Here is a 14,813-nt window from a genome sequence, read left to right on the forward strand (position 1 = left end):
CTCCTTTGCTCGGATATCAAATCCGACAGCATAACGACATCGGGAATGAGATTTCCCGAGCCCGTGTACCTGTTAAGACCAGACAACCCACAAATTCACAAACCAGAAATACAAATAAGCCATTGAACGACCGAAACGGGCGGGCGCCACCACACATGGTGGCTGCCCCACCCCAAACAACACACCAAAATTCATAGAAACTCACCCAAAGCGTCACTGGACAATGAAATTGACTTATGGGACTTCCGAAGAGGCAGAAACGCAACAAATAACCACCAACCCGCCGCCACACAAGGCGGAGCTACAGTGACCGTGGCTGCAAATTAAGGAAATTGGATTCGAATCACAAATGGCTCAAACAAAGTGCACAGACATGAAGAGCATGTCGAGAGGATGAAGAATGATACCTCACTCGACGGAAAACACCGCCAGATTCGCCGGAAAAGCCGTCGGAGCAGCCGCAACATGGTGGCATCGAATTGTCGTCGTGGAGCGTCACTGGGGTGAGAGAAATGCACGGGAAGACTCGCCGTGGCCTGGGGAAGAGGCCCAGGTGGTCCGGCGCCGTGATTTGGCCGGAAAATGCAGATCGCTGGCGAGGAGAGGTTCAGCTGTTCCGCGTCGTGGGTGATCGGCCAGAGAGACGAAGTCCACAGGGAGAGAGAGGGGAGGGTGGCGAGCACGGTGGGCCAAACACCCAGCCCAGCCGCCGTGGCGGCGCGACGAAGGTGAGAGGCGAGAGAGAGACAGAGGCGCGGGGGGAGAAGAGAGAGAGAGAGAGAGAGAGAGAGAGAGAGAGAGAGAGAGAGAGAGAGAGAGAGAGAGAGAGAGAGAGAGAGAGAGAGAGTGAAATTTTGGGTTTTAAAACCACTTTTGTAAAAATTTACAAGTTTGCCCTTTACTTCAAATGTCCGTATCTTTCAAACTGTAACTCCGATTGACGCGTGCCGCGTTTACGAACTCGTGGGATCGAGACCTATCCAACGTGTCCAAAGTCCAAGGCGAAAGCCCACTAGTTTTAAAAGTCAACTTTTTGTCACGCCCAATTTAACACAAAATTTAAAAATTAACCCAAAACCTTTTTAAATTCCAAATAAATTCTCAAAATCCTTAAAATAAATATTCAAAATATTTAAAATAATTATCTTGAAAATACGGGGTCTCACACTTAACTTAGATATAATGTTTCTTTAGTGCTTGTCTCTGCTGTCCTTTCACCTTATATTGATCATAGATAGTTTTATATCTTTATGTTCTATAATTCTCTGACCTTGCTGACTTTTGCTACTCAGGTTCTTGCCTCTCTCCATCATGCATTCATTCCTTATCTATCTAATCTTGTCTTGTTATGGTAAAGTTACATACTAAAGTGGTTTTATTTTATTTTTCATATCTTTTCTTTGTAACTTTGAGTCTAATTCATTGCTTGACAACATGTAGTGACTTCTTAACTAAATTATACAATATTGGTGGTGTTATCAGTGTCATGGCTCTTAGCGTCCCTCATTACGAGCTTGTACACATGCTTCTAGAGCTACTCGATTAGCTACCTAAAGTTCCGCCGCCGAATTGTTGTACAGAATCATCTCCAAAGATCTCGGTCAGAGCAGGCATATGCCAAACGTGAATACCCCCTGAAGCCAATGGCAAAACACCTGGTAGCTCTTCATCCTCATAAAAAATATGGTTTAGACTTTAGAGTACCCCAACTTTTACGAGAAACTTTATGCATTGTTGGTTCCTTTAATTTTTATGGCAAAACATTGGTCAATATCTTTTCAGGTAATGTTAATTACTACTATTGTAACAGTTTTCAGAAGCTAAAGTTGTATAGCTAGTGAGAAATCCCAGAAAATTGACAGAAATTTTTTATCCTTTTAGATATGTTGTGTTCATGATAATCAATTGAATGCAACATAAAATATATTCTATGTGATAGCTAATTATAAGGCCTGATATGGATTATACAATCTACAGAGCTTACCGGCTCTGCCATGGCTGCTGCTCTTGGTGGGTTGAATGCCCACACCAGCAATATTGTTGCTGCAATCTACTTAGCCACTGGCCAGGATCCTGCTCAGAATGTAGAGAGCTGTCACTGAATTAACATGATGGAAGCTGTGAACAATGGCAGGGACCTTTACATCTCAGGCAGCGTGCCTTCCATTAAGGTACAATACAACTAATTGATGCTTCTTTTGAGTGAATTTATCTCATTCTAAATTTTAAATGAGTTTTGAAGTTGATGTCAAATCCATGGCCTAGTTTTTTGGGGAATGTTATTCTTTTGCTTGTGTTTCTTGCATTTTTTCCTTTCTCATGTACACTACCTATCTCCATTGACATGCCCTTTGCAGTATATTGCACTTGGAAATCACTATATGTTTGAAAATTTTCATATATTTTTATTCTTACAAGTTACAATGAATTTAGATAACAATATAGACCATTTGCTATGAAATCTTGAATATTTTAGTAATGTGATTTGGTATGAAAACTCAATTTGCTTCTTTTTAGTACTGTGATTTTGTAATTTTGTTTGATTTTTCCAATTGTTAGGTGATCGAATTTATAAGGAAAGCAGTACACATGGGAGGAAATTGAAGTCAATGAGGTGCAGATTTCATGGGTTAATTTTGATTCAATTAGTTTGTAAAATTATTTTCCCTCATGAACTGCTATGATATATACAAATTAGAACAAGTGTGCACTGCCATGCCTTATATTTGTACATGTTGATGACTATATAGGCCTAGCTTAGATTTAAGGATGGGGTTAGAGATGAGGTCTCCCCCTAATTTTTGTGATATGTAGACATATTTTGGGTACTTGGAGATATTGAAATTTATGTGAATTGAGGATCTTTATTATGTAATGGATATTGAGCATTTATCTCAATGGGTTGGCCACTAAAAAAATATGCAATACAAGTGTAATGGTATTGAGCAATTATCTCAGTTTTCAGGAAAAAAATTGATATCTAAACAGGGTTTACATAACAATAATTTCAAAATATACGAGATCAGTTCTTTCAATGTAAGTGATATCAATCATGCCTTCAAAATCAGTTCCATCACCCAAACTGATGTCTATGAGTATATTTATACCAGTTATATACTCTTAAAACATATAATTCAGATATACGATATCATTTCTTAGAACCAATATCGATATCTATGAGACTATTTATACCAGTTTCGTAATTCAGGAACATATAAGTCTGATCTAAGATATCTGTGTAAAACACACTTATGTAACTAACATATATACCTTCAGACATACATGAATTAGAATACATGATAACCAAATAGCTCATACACATGAAATACCTGGTACTGAAGAAGACATGGCTGAATGGCTGAATGATGGAACTAGTCTTCTACTCTCTCTACAACTTGGCGCAACTGGTATATGGGTTTCAGTTTTCCGCAGTGTGTATGAGAGCAGGGACTAGCTCTATTTATAGAGGTTGTCTCGGCAAGTCCTTCCCATAGTAGACTTTGTGCCGAGATGCAATCCTGCTCCTCTAAGGTTAAGAGTCCTAGTTCATATCTAGGTGAAGTCCTACAACTTCTATAAGTCCCTCATCCCTTAAAACTTGTTAACACAGCTGTCATATAGGGTGAATCCGGATAGACCATGGAGAGCTCAATTCCTTTGTTCTTAGACATGATGAGTTGTTTTGTTTCCTAAGTAAACTAGGTTTGTCCATAAATAATTCTTACATTCTCCCACTTGGACAATACTAGTTTACTCAACAAGAACATCATAATTTGAACAAAAGATCCTTAGTGATCACGTGAGCTGCACTAAGCCAAAACTTACTTCAAGACTTGGTCAGTTTTGACCATCAACCTAGAACTACAGAAAAACATATGCTTAACCAAGCATAAGCACTCTGCAATTACTAAGGCTGAAATCAAAACTACATAAGTCACCACAAAGATATGATATAAAATCTGAAAAGCATTGAACATGGATTATAAAATCTAAAGCCAAAAGTCAAATGCATAGTCCTCTTGAAGTTTTCGAAAAGAAAACTTACTGGTGCTTCAGAAATGAAGCTCTTCCACAAGATCAATTGTGTGTTCCTTTAAGCATTGTCTAAAAAAAAACTGATGACAGAGCTCAAACTTAATGAGTATGAATGGTTTGTTGCAATGATATTCTGAATGCAAAAGATTATCCAAAAACAAAAGGACTTATATTAAAGATTGAAAACAATCCTAGAAGCAAAATGGAAAAACAAGTTCATACAAATTTCAGAAAGAAAACCAAAACAGATAAAAGCTACTCCCACTGATCTTCAGAATCTAAACTCTCAAGCACTCCCATTTTTGGAACATGATCTAAGAAAGCTTTTACTGGCAATGCCTTTGTGAAAGGGTCTGCCAGCTGAGCTTTTGTGGGAATATGTAACAGTTGTAATTCTTCATTTCGAACTCTTTCTCTCACCATCAGGTACTTTGGTTCTATATGTCTGGAACTTGATGACCTCTTATTATTCTTAGCAAAAAACACAGCAGCACTATTGTCAGAAAACAATTTTAAAGGTCTAGAAATTGAATCCACAATCCCAATTTCCTTGATGAAATTTCTAAGCCAAAGTGCCTGCACAGCAGTTTCATGTAGAGCCACAAACTCTGCCTGCATTGTGGAAGTAGTTGTAAGGGACTGTTTAGTGCTTTTCCAAGATACAGCTCCTCCAGCCAACATGAAGATGTAACCAGTCGTTGACTTGTAATCATCACTATCACCTGCAAAATCCGAGTCTCCATATCCTATCAACTCAAGTTTTTCACTTCTTCTGTAAACCAACATGTAATTTTTAGTCCTCTGCAGGTATCTCAACACCTTCTTCCCTGCAACCCAATGTTGATGACCTGGATTGAGCTGAAACCTGCTGAGCATAGAAACTGAATGTGCAAGATCGGGTCTGGTGCACACTTGTGCATACATGAGGCTGCCAACAAGTGAGGCATAAGGCTTAGTGTCCATTGCAGCCTTCTCAATTTGATTCTTAGGACATTGACCTTTATGTAGTTTATCTCCCTTGCTCATTGGAGCCTCCCCTGGTGCACAATTCAGCATTTCAAACCTTTTTAGAACTCTATTAATGTAATTTTTCTGTGAGAGTCCTAAGAGGCCATGCTTCCTATCTCTGCAAATTTCGATTCCCAAAACAAAAGAGGCTTCTCCTAAATCTTTCATATCAAAACTGTTTGAAAGAAAAATTTTTGTTTCATTTAACAAATTTAAATCACTGCTGGCTAATAGTATATCATCTACATAAAGTACCAGAAAAATGTATTTGCTCCCACTCACCTTAAGATAGATACATTCATCTAAAGGATTTTCTATAAAACCATTTGAAACTACAACCGAGTCAAACTTGAGGTACCATTGCCTTGAAGCTTGTTTTAAGCCATAAATTGACTTTTTAAGCTTACATACCATGTGCTCAGTACCTTGCTCGATGTAGCCTTCTGGTTGTACCATATAGATCTCTTCCCCTAAATCTCCATTCAAGAATGCTGTCTTGACATCCATCTGGTGTAGCTCCATATTGAAATGTGCTACTAAACTCATTATTACTCGAAAAGCATCCTTGGTGGAGACAGGAGAAAAGGTTTCTGTATAATCTATCCCTTCCTTTTGAGTGAAGCCTTTAGCCACTAATCTGGCTTTGTACCTTTCTATTTGACCATCAGGACCTCTTTTAGTTTTGAAAACCCACTTGCAGCCTATAGGTTTGATGTTTCCAGGTGGTTCAACCAACTCCCAAACGCCATTATTGCTCATAGATTTCAATTCTGACTCCATAGCTGCCTTCCAATTCTCTACTTGATCACTATTGATAGCTTCTTTGAAACTCAGTGGGTCACTCTCCTCCCCAAAATCTGTTTCTTGTAAATAAACTATGTAATCTTCTGAAATAGCTGATCTTCTCACCCTTTGTGACTGCCTCCTTGGTACCTCTACTACTTGCTGCTCTAATGGTTGGTCTGCTAAGGGTTGATGATCTTCAATCTCTGCTGCTACATGGTTCTACTCATCTAAAACAGTGTTCCTAAGATTAAAATCAAGGATTGTTGGTTCTAGAAAACTTGTAGAAGTGTCAGGTTGTTCTTTTAATTCAAATTCATCTGAAAACTGATTTTGGTCAGAACTAACATCTTCTATGAATCTTGCCTTGTTTGTCTGTACAATTCTAGTATGGTTCTTAGGACAATAGAATTTGTAACCTTTAGATTTTTCCGGATAGCCAATAAAATAAGCACTTATTGTTTTGGCATCTAATTTCTTTTCTTGAGGATTATAAAGTCTAGCTTCAGCCCTACACCCCCATATATGAAAATGAAATAGGCTTGGCTTTCTCTTTGTCCATAGTTCAAAAGGAGTTTTCTGAACTGATTTGCTTGGAACCCTATTAGAAATGTAGTTTGCTGTTTTCAAGGCTTCTCCCCACAAGAAATTTGGCAAGGCAGTGGCACACATCATACTTCTCACCATGTTTAGAAGGGTTCGATTCCTTCTTTCAGCAACTCCATTTTGTTCTGGAGTTCCTGGTGTAGTGTACTGGGCTTGTATGCCTTGTTCTTGTAGGTAAAGAGCAAAAAGTCCTTTATTTTGCCCTGATTCATTATACCTACCGTAGTACTCTCCTCCCCTATCAGATCTCACAACTTTAATTGATTTATCCAGCTGTTTTTCCACTTCAGTTTTAAATATCTTAAAAACTTCTAAGGCTTTTGATTTTTCTGAGATAAGGTATATGTAACAGTATCTAGAAAAATCATCTATGAAAGTTATGAAGTACTGATTTCCACATATTGTTTTGGTCGGAAAGGGACCACAAATGTCTGTGTGTATAATTTTTAAGAGTTGTAGGCTTCGGTTTGAGTTCTTCTTCCTAGAGTTGGTCATTTTGCCTTTTATGCACTCTATACAGATATCAAAATCTGCATAATTCAATTCTGGAAGCATATTGTCTTTTTCTAATTGATGCATCCTTTCTTTGGAGATATGTCCTAGTCGTTTGTGCCATAGGAAAGATGAACTTTCCTTACATCTAGGTCTCTTAATCCCCACTGTATTTTCAATTAGATAGGTTTCATTTGGCAATTCATACATTAGTTTCCAATATCCATCAAACATTAAGGCTTTTCCAACAAAAACAGAATTTAAATAAAAGTGAAAGCCTAATTTATTGATATTAAAAGAAAAACCAGAATCAATAAGTTTGGAAATGGAAACTAAGTTTCTTCTCATAGAAGGAATGACAAAAACATTGTCCAACTCTAGTAAATAACCTGACTCTAACCTAAACCTAAAAACTCCTATGGCCTTCACAGCTACCCTCATTCCATTGCCTGCACATACTCGTGCTTCCTCTTCACTTGGTTTCCTTTTTCTTTCCATGCCCTGCATAGTATTAGAAATATGTATGGGTGAGGCAGTGTCAATCCACCAAGTGTTCGAAGGAATGTTAATTAAATTACTGTCAAGGCAATTAAATATGTGTGTCTTACCCTTCTTGGCTAGCCAACCCTTATAGTTGGAACAGTTCCTTTTCATATGGCCTTCTTTCTTGCAGAAAAAACACTTGAAAGGTGTTGTTTGAACTGGTCCTAGGTTGTGAGAGCTGCTAGATGGATTGGTGGTTTTGGCAGCCTGAGAGTTGTTCTTTAGGAGCTGATTGTCTTTAGCAGCTTTGTTCTTCCCTTTCTTGAACTGGTTTTTGACAACTAGGTTGACAATAACTTCTCCATTTTCTTGTCTGATCCTTTCCTCTTCTTGGACACAAATGGAGATGAGTTCATTCAAACTCCATTTGTCTTTCTGAGTATTGTAAGTGGTTCTCAGTTGTCCATACTGCTGTGGCAGAGAATTCAGTGCCATATGAACTAGAAAAGGATCAGATATAGCAATTTCTAAGGCTTGGAGCTTAGAGGATATATCTATAAGCTTCAAGATGTGCTCACGCACACTTCCTTGTCCATCATACTTGGAAGAAGTTAAAGCAGTCATCAAATTTCCAGTTTCTGCTTTTTCAGATTCTTTGAACTTCTCACCTATAGCTTCTAGGAAATCCTTAGCATTATCACAAGGACCTATGCCTCCCCTAACAGTATCAGTCATGGCCTTTTTCATAATCAATAAGGCCATCCTATTTGATCTCTCCCATTTCTCCATCTTCACCTTTTGCTCAGTTGTGCTATCAGGGGTGATTGGCTCTGGTTTGTCTTCTCTCAAGGTTAGGTCATGCTCGGATAAGCCTAGGTAAATTTCTATGTCTTGCTTCCATTTCTTAAAATTGGTGCCAGTGAGAGTTTCAATTTGAGAGAAGTTTGAGGTGGCTGGAAATAAAACAAGAACATGCAAAAAGAAACTAAGAATCTTATATTGCAGGAAACCATTCATACTAATAAAAATATATATATATATATTGTTTATGCAATAACAAGTAACACTTTTGAGTAAGATGACTTGATTTGCATTTATTTATTCTTGATCATATTACCAGATTATGATAAAAATATTTTCTAAGTAGTTTCTACACCTTTGAGCAAGAAGATAACTACTAAGAGTATCCTTTTATTTTATCCAACCTGCAACATGCTAGTATCAACTCTGGAAGTTTAAATCCTTTGGGAAGTGAACTATTAATATGATACTACAAGGTTGATCTTATAGACTATAATCATTAGAAACTGTAATCGATGTGTATTACTTTGGTAGTACCAATCAATTAAAAAACCAGATTTAAGATCAAAGAATTCCTTTAAGCAATTATTTTGTAAAACATGTTATAGCAGCGGATTACAAACAAGTTTTACAACTAAACTTGATTGCTTAAGTATGTATGTGATATATGTATACTGATATGCAAATATGCAGAAAACGCAGCTATGACATAGATTTATCCCAGAATCAAAACATAGCAGTTATACATAGTCACACCAATTCCATTCAACACAACAATGGGGCAGCATGCTTAGACATAAAGTAAACCTATTTGCACCCCCATATGTGCTCTAAAAAGGAAAGATTTGAATTGGAAAATCATAGAAAACGAATAACTTACCTGGTGCATAGAGCTCCTGCTGCACCAGTTAGCCAAAATAATCCATAGAACCAAAATCGAAAAGGAAAAACCAAAATTGCAGTAGTATAGCAAATAATTGAAGCCCGATTAATATGCAAGATCGATTATTGTGAAGTAGTAACCTAAAACCTTAATAAATTCATTCATGTTCTTTTTCTTCTGAAGTGAGAAACAAAACAGAGTCTTGTTCCACAGCTATATGGGTCGGGTCATACTGTATGAGCCATAAAAATAAGTTGGGCCTTTTAAACTTCAAGACCAGGCCCAATTAAGAAAACAGAAATTGTACAGTTTGATTGTTCTTCGTTCCTTGTTTAAGCAAACATTGATTTGAAAAACTTTTGATTCTTAAACATGTATGTATTGCTCTGATACCAAATGTAAAACACACTTATGTAACTAACATATATACCTTCAGACATACATGAATTAGAATACATGATAACCAAATAGCTCATACAAATGAAATACCTGGTACTGAAGAAGACATGGCTGAATGGCTGAATGATGGAACTAGTCTTCTACTCTCTCTACAACTTGGCGCAACTGGTATATGGGTTTCAGTTTTCCGCAGTGTGTATGAGAGCAGGGACTAGCTCTATTTATAGAGGTTGTCTCGGCAAGTCCTTCCCATAGTAGACTTTGTGCCGAGATGCAATCCTGCTCCTCTAAGGTTAAGAGTCCTAGTTCATATCTAGGTGAAGTCCTACAACTTCTATAAGTCCCTCATCCCTTAAAACTTGTTAACACAGCTGTCATATAGGGTGAATCCGGATAGACCATGGAGAGCTCAATTCCTTTGTTCTTAGACATGATGAGTTGTTTTGTTTCCTAAGTAAACTAGGTTTGTCCATAAATAATTCTTACAATCTGTTCTTATACACAATAAAGATGTCTATGGAAATTGTTATACCAGTGTTGGTAATTTTTAACAACAATATTAAAACCTTGCAAGTGCACAAATCAAATGATAGTATAGTAAGCAAGCAAGGGTCATTCCCACATAGATTGTAATCTAAAGAGATGTTTATCAATGTCACACAAAGAAAACTAGAACACAATTAAACACGAAAATAAAGATTGAAATCACAAGGACTTCCACACACACACCAACACCAAAGGGGTTTTGATTTAATTTTGTAAATAAAACAAAACAAGGAAAAGTAAACAAAACAGAATTTAAATTAGAGTTTCAGAGAAATTGGTTTAAAATCAATCAAGAACAATAGCTAGGACTCACTATCCACCTCCAAACAATCAATCAATCCATAAACAACAATAGATAATCAATTTCTAGCAAGCATATGATGACGACACTCACAACAAGATCATGGCATTTGACTCTAGTTGTATGATTCTCTCTTAAGTGTATGTAAGGTGTATGGCATTTACATCAATACGTGTATTCTTAATTGAAATCCAGTATGGCATCTACTCAAATTAACAATCAAAAATCCATTAAGATCAAAGAGAATATGAGTGTCACAAAAACCCTAAAACATGGCATTTGTTATTAGGAATTCAAGAATCGATTTCTCATAATTAGTTCTTAACCCAATTATTCGTTGCAAACAAGAACACATTCAATATGGCAATTGACCTATGTTCTACAACAATTTAATTCCGATACATGCTTCAAAGTTAGCTGCTCAAAGAATCAAAATGTCAGAATTCACATAATATAGAGAAACCGAAATCATCACGCTTGTAGAAACTGAAAAATCCATTCAAACTTGTGTATAGAATTGAAATCATGTTTAGGGCTTCAAGATTAAGCCCTAACTAACAAGAAATTAGTTACTCATGTTCTTGGATGAACTCAAAAATAAATACATAAGAACTGAAAATTCAAAGAAGAAAGGAAAAGAAAGAACTCGCTGGCAGCTTTCTCCTCTTGCCGTTGATCTCCTTAGGACGTGATTCCCCTTGTATGGGGCCTTGGCTGGCTTTTTATATGACTTACATCAAAGTCCTAAACCCTAAAATTGACTGAAAAGTCGTCCAAGAAGTCTTGGTAAACAAGGAATCCAAATAGGAAAGTAAAGATCACAATTCCTAACTCCACAGGGAAATACAGCTCAGCCCAATTGTCACACGATTTGGGGATCTTCGGCCTTCTAGAAAAATCAGTAAAAATATATTTTAGAAAGATAAATGTCTTATCTTTCCAACCATATATGGCACGTAACTTGGAAAATTCGGGAAGGCTTCCGTTTCTTCATATTCACGTAACATGTACGAAACTGTCCTGTCTGCACGTGGGCTAACTTTACTTGTAAAACTGTACCAATTGGCTCGGTAATAAATTCTAGAAAAATCACAGATTGAACTTCAAGGTGTTAGCTTTCATTTCCAATTGGCCTTGCGCTAAAATTCCTCCGAAAAGTTGATTTTCCCTTAAAAACCTTCTATGAGCGCAGAAAAGCTGAAAATCAGAAAAGTGAAGTAATAAGCCCTTTTTAAATCTAATTCTTCTACAAAACCTAAGTAAAAAGAGTACATAAATGAGTATATTTATGGACTTATCAAATACCCACAACTTAGATTTTGCTAGTCCTCGAGCAAAACAAAACGAAAAATAAAAACAAAAGAACAAAGACTCAACGCAAACAAGCGATCGACTAACTTCCCAATATTGATCTCAAAGATAATCACAAACCGTTAGCTAACTTCCAAGAAATAAGCAACAATAACTCAAGACATTATCAAAGGATTAACCAAACTTGAATTGAAAAACTTGGATGTAGTGTGTGAAATAGCCAACATTAATACAACCCACGACTTAAGCTTCACAGAAGTTAAATAACCAAATAAGAACAAGCTTCTACTTCAAATCTCATCACGGATGTTCACTCCAATAAAAGCACTCGAAATTTGACTAGTTATTGTCACTCATAAATATGTGAGAGGAATCAAAGCAATATGATATACTCACATAATTGAAATAAAGGCTGATCAAGACAAATATAAAAAGATCTCATGGAACGATATCACATACTTGAAACATTGAAATCATCCGACCATAGTACTTCCACACCTATTCTCCACATGAGGAACCACACTTCTCCTTGGATCAAGTAGGACTTTCACTAAGGTTGTAATGGGCTTAGGGTGATGGATGGAACAAGAAAAAGATATGGATGAACAAATTCTAAGGAATTCATAGAGCTTTCCATTATAACATCTTGCACTCTGAGCACGAAACTTCATATTGATATTGTCTTGAATATTTTATTTTTTTTTTTAAAACTAACTCCATTAGCTTTCTAATCAACCCATGTAACAAGTGTTAGGCCAATAACTCCCAAGCTAGATAGCTTTAGGGTATTAAGTGTAAAACACTCCTCGGGCTTAAAAACTCGAGTTGAAAAGGCTTCGAAATTAGCTTTATTATTATTATTATTATTTTTTTTTTTTTTGATAGTATCCTTTACTTTCCACATGATTGAACAATTTGTGCAATTTTCCCTTAACAATGAAAATACTCTATAGAACTCCTTAGAAGGGTATAGGATAAACATATAATAGATTAAGGTGAGGAAAAATGGGTAAAGAACGAAAAAGCTTACATAAAAAGACACAAGGGGGTTAACTAGGGTTAAAAGTGATATGTGTTGGCTAAAAAGGCTCAAACGAAAGAAACAAGGCCCATATCACTTCCTTGGATCCATGTGGTTCATGAAATATGCCTCGAATAGATAATGAAAGTAGTTCTAGCAAATAATTTAAACATCCTCAAGTACTTGACCAAAACAAAGAATACTGAGATCACAACGACTTGTAGACAAGAAAATTATCGAATAGTATATAACACTCAAGAACGAAAGGCACAGGCTCAAAAGCTTACATAATAAGGGTTATATAAGTCTACACTAGCCTTATTTGGGAATTTAAATCATGTGAACTCCCCAATTGAACATCATATTAATATGGCCATGTGCAAAAAGATTTACCAAGTTAAATCACAAAATTATGGTTAACACAAAGATAATGTAAAGAATTAATGTCATGCTCACAATTCCTTGAAAGTTAATGGCAAATAAAATTCAATCTCATCATAGAATTGGGAAGTGACCACCGCAAACAATTAGAAACAAAACCCTAAATGAAAACAAAACTAAAATTTTTTTATTTTTTTTTAATTGCTCTAGAGGATCGGTCCTCAAAGGAGAGGACCGGACCTCCAGAGAGCATGGCTCTAGGAAGTGCACAGAAGGACCGGTCCTCAATGAGAGAGGACCGGACCTCCAGAGGCGAAGCTCCATTCCAGCTACAGAGAGGACCGGTCCTCACATTTGAGGACCGGACCTCCAGAGAGGTCATCTTCTTCCAGCAGTGTAGAGGACCGGACCTCCAAAGAGAGGACCGAACCTCTGGGCCAAAATTTTGAAATTTTTTTTTTTTTTTTTCTAACACCCTAGAAATCTAAGAACAAAAACGAAAGAACTTGCCTTTCCCCCCAAACTTAAATGACACATTACCCTCAATGTGAAACCAAAGAACTCAATCACCCACAACTTAAAACAAACATTGTCCTCAATGTTGAAAACAAAGAAAACTAATTCATGCAAAGTCAATTAAAGAGAGAGAGAGGGTGTGAGAACTTCCCGGGTTTGTGTAGGTGTCTGGATGAGCAAATCATATGTCGAAGTGGGAGAGGATGGACAATGTAACGAATGCTTGGGTTGCCTCCCAAGAAGCGCTAAGTTTAAAGTCTTCAGCCAGACGCAGTTCTTTAGATGATTAAACAATAGATAGGGGCGGTGCATGCACGTGCATGCTCTCTTTTCCAAGCTCAAAAGATTCATAGTATGGCTTCAAGCGATGTCCGTTCACTTTGAATATGTTTCCCGTCTTGTCATTTTGAATCTCAACTGCACCATGAGGGAAAACATTAGTAACAACAAATGGACCGTACCATCTAGAACGTAACTTACCTGGGAATAGCCGAAGGCGTGAATTGAAGAGCAAGACTTTTTGCCCAATCTCAAAGTTCTTCCTTTGAATGGATTTGTCATGAAATGCCTTAGTCCTTTCCTTGTAAATCCATGCACTCTCATAGGCATCATTCCTCATCTCATCTAACTCATTCAATTGGAGTCGCCTTGCATCTCCAGCCTCTTTCATATCGAAATTGAATTTCTTGATTGCCCAAAATGCTCTATGTTCAAGTTCAACCGGAAGGTGACATGCTTTACCATAAACCAAACGAAAAGGAGACATACCAATGGGGGTTTTGTAGGCTGTCCTATATGCCCATAATGCATCATTAAGTCGCAAGCTCCAATCCTTCCTCGTAGGACTCACAGTTTTCTCCAAGATTTGCTTGATTTCTCGGTTACTAATCTCAACTTGTCCACTTGTTTGGGGATGATAAGGTGTTGAGACCCTATGTGTAATTCCATACCGCTTTAAAAGTGCCTCAAATGACCTATTACAAAAGTGACTGCCTCCATCGCTGATAATGGCTCTTGGTGTTCCAAACCTAGAAAAGATGTTGTCCTTCACAAAGCTCAAAACAACTTTTGAATCATTAGTCCGGGTAGGAATTGCTTCCACCCATTTAGAGACATAGTCAACAACAAGGAGAATGTAAATAAAGCCATAAGAGGAAGGGAATGGTCCCATAAAATCTATGCCCCACACATCAAATATTTCAACAATAAGGATAGGCGTTAAAGGCATTTGATTCCTAGAGCTAATG

The 14,813-nt window shown here is 37.1% G+C and overlaps 1 protein-coding gene across 1 annotated transcript; it reads right to left on the reverse strand.

Annotated features, from left to right (window-relative positions):
- Positions 1-7,332: 7,332 nt before the first annotated feature.
- On the reverse strand, positions 7,333-9,599 carry LOC147283278 (uncharacterized). The gene is made up of 3 exons (XM_086243838.1): positions 9,581-9,599; positions 7,533-8,360; positions 7,333-7,425 (listed from the first exon to the last, which is right to left on the reverse strand). The coding sequence occupies exons 1-3, from the start codon at positions 9,597-9,599 to the stop codon at positions 7,397-7,399; spliced, it is 876 nt and encodes a 291-aa protein (XP_086099964.1). The 3' UTR covers positions 7,333-7,396.
- Between the last annotated feature and the right edge of the window lie 5,214 nt (positions 9,600-14,813).

This window comes from Dryas octopetala, chromosome 5 (assembly GCF_963921425.1).
Source record: "Dryas octopetala chromosome 5, drDryOcto1.1, whole genome shotgun sequence".
NCBI lineage: Eukaryota > Viridiplantae > Streptophyta > Magnoliopsida > Rosales > Rosaceae > Dryas > Dryas octopetala.

Bases quoted from the DNA above. Each gene is read 5' to 3' on its own strand.
- LOC147283278 (XM_086243838.1), bottom strand. The intron at 7,426-7,532 runs GTAAGACACACA...AATACTATGCAG, and splicing joins GGGTTGGCTAGCCAAGAAGG to GGCATGGAAAGAAAAAGGAA.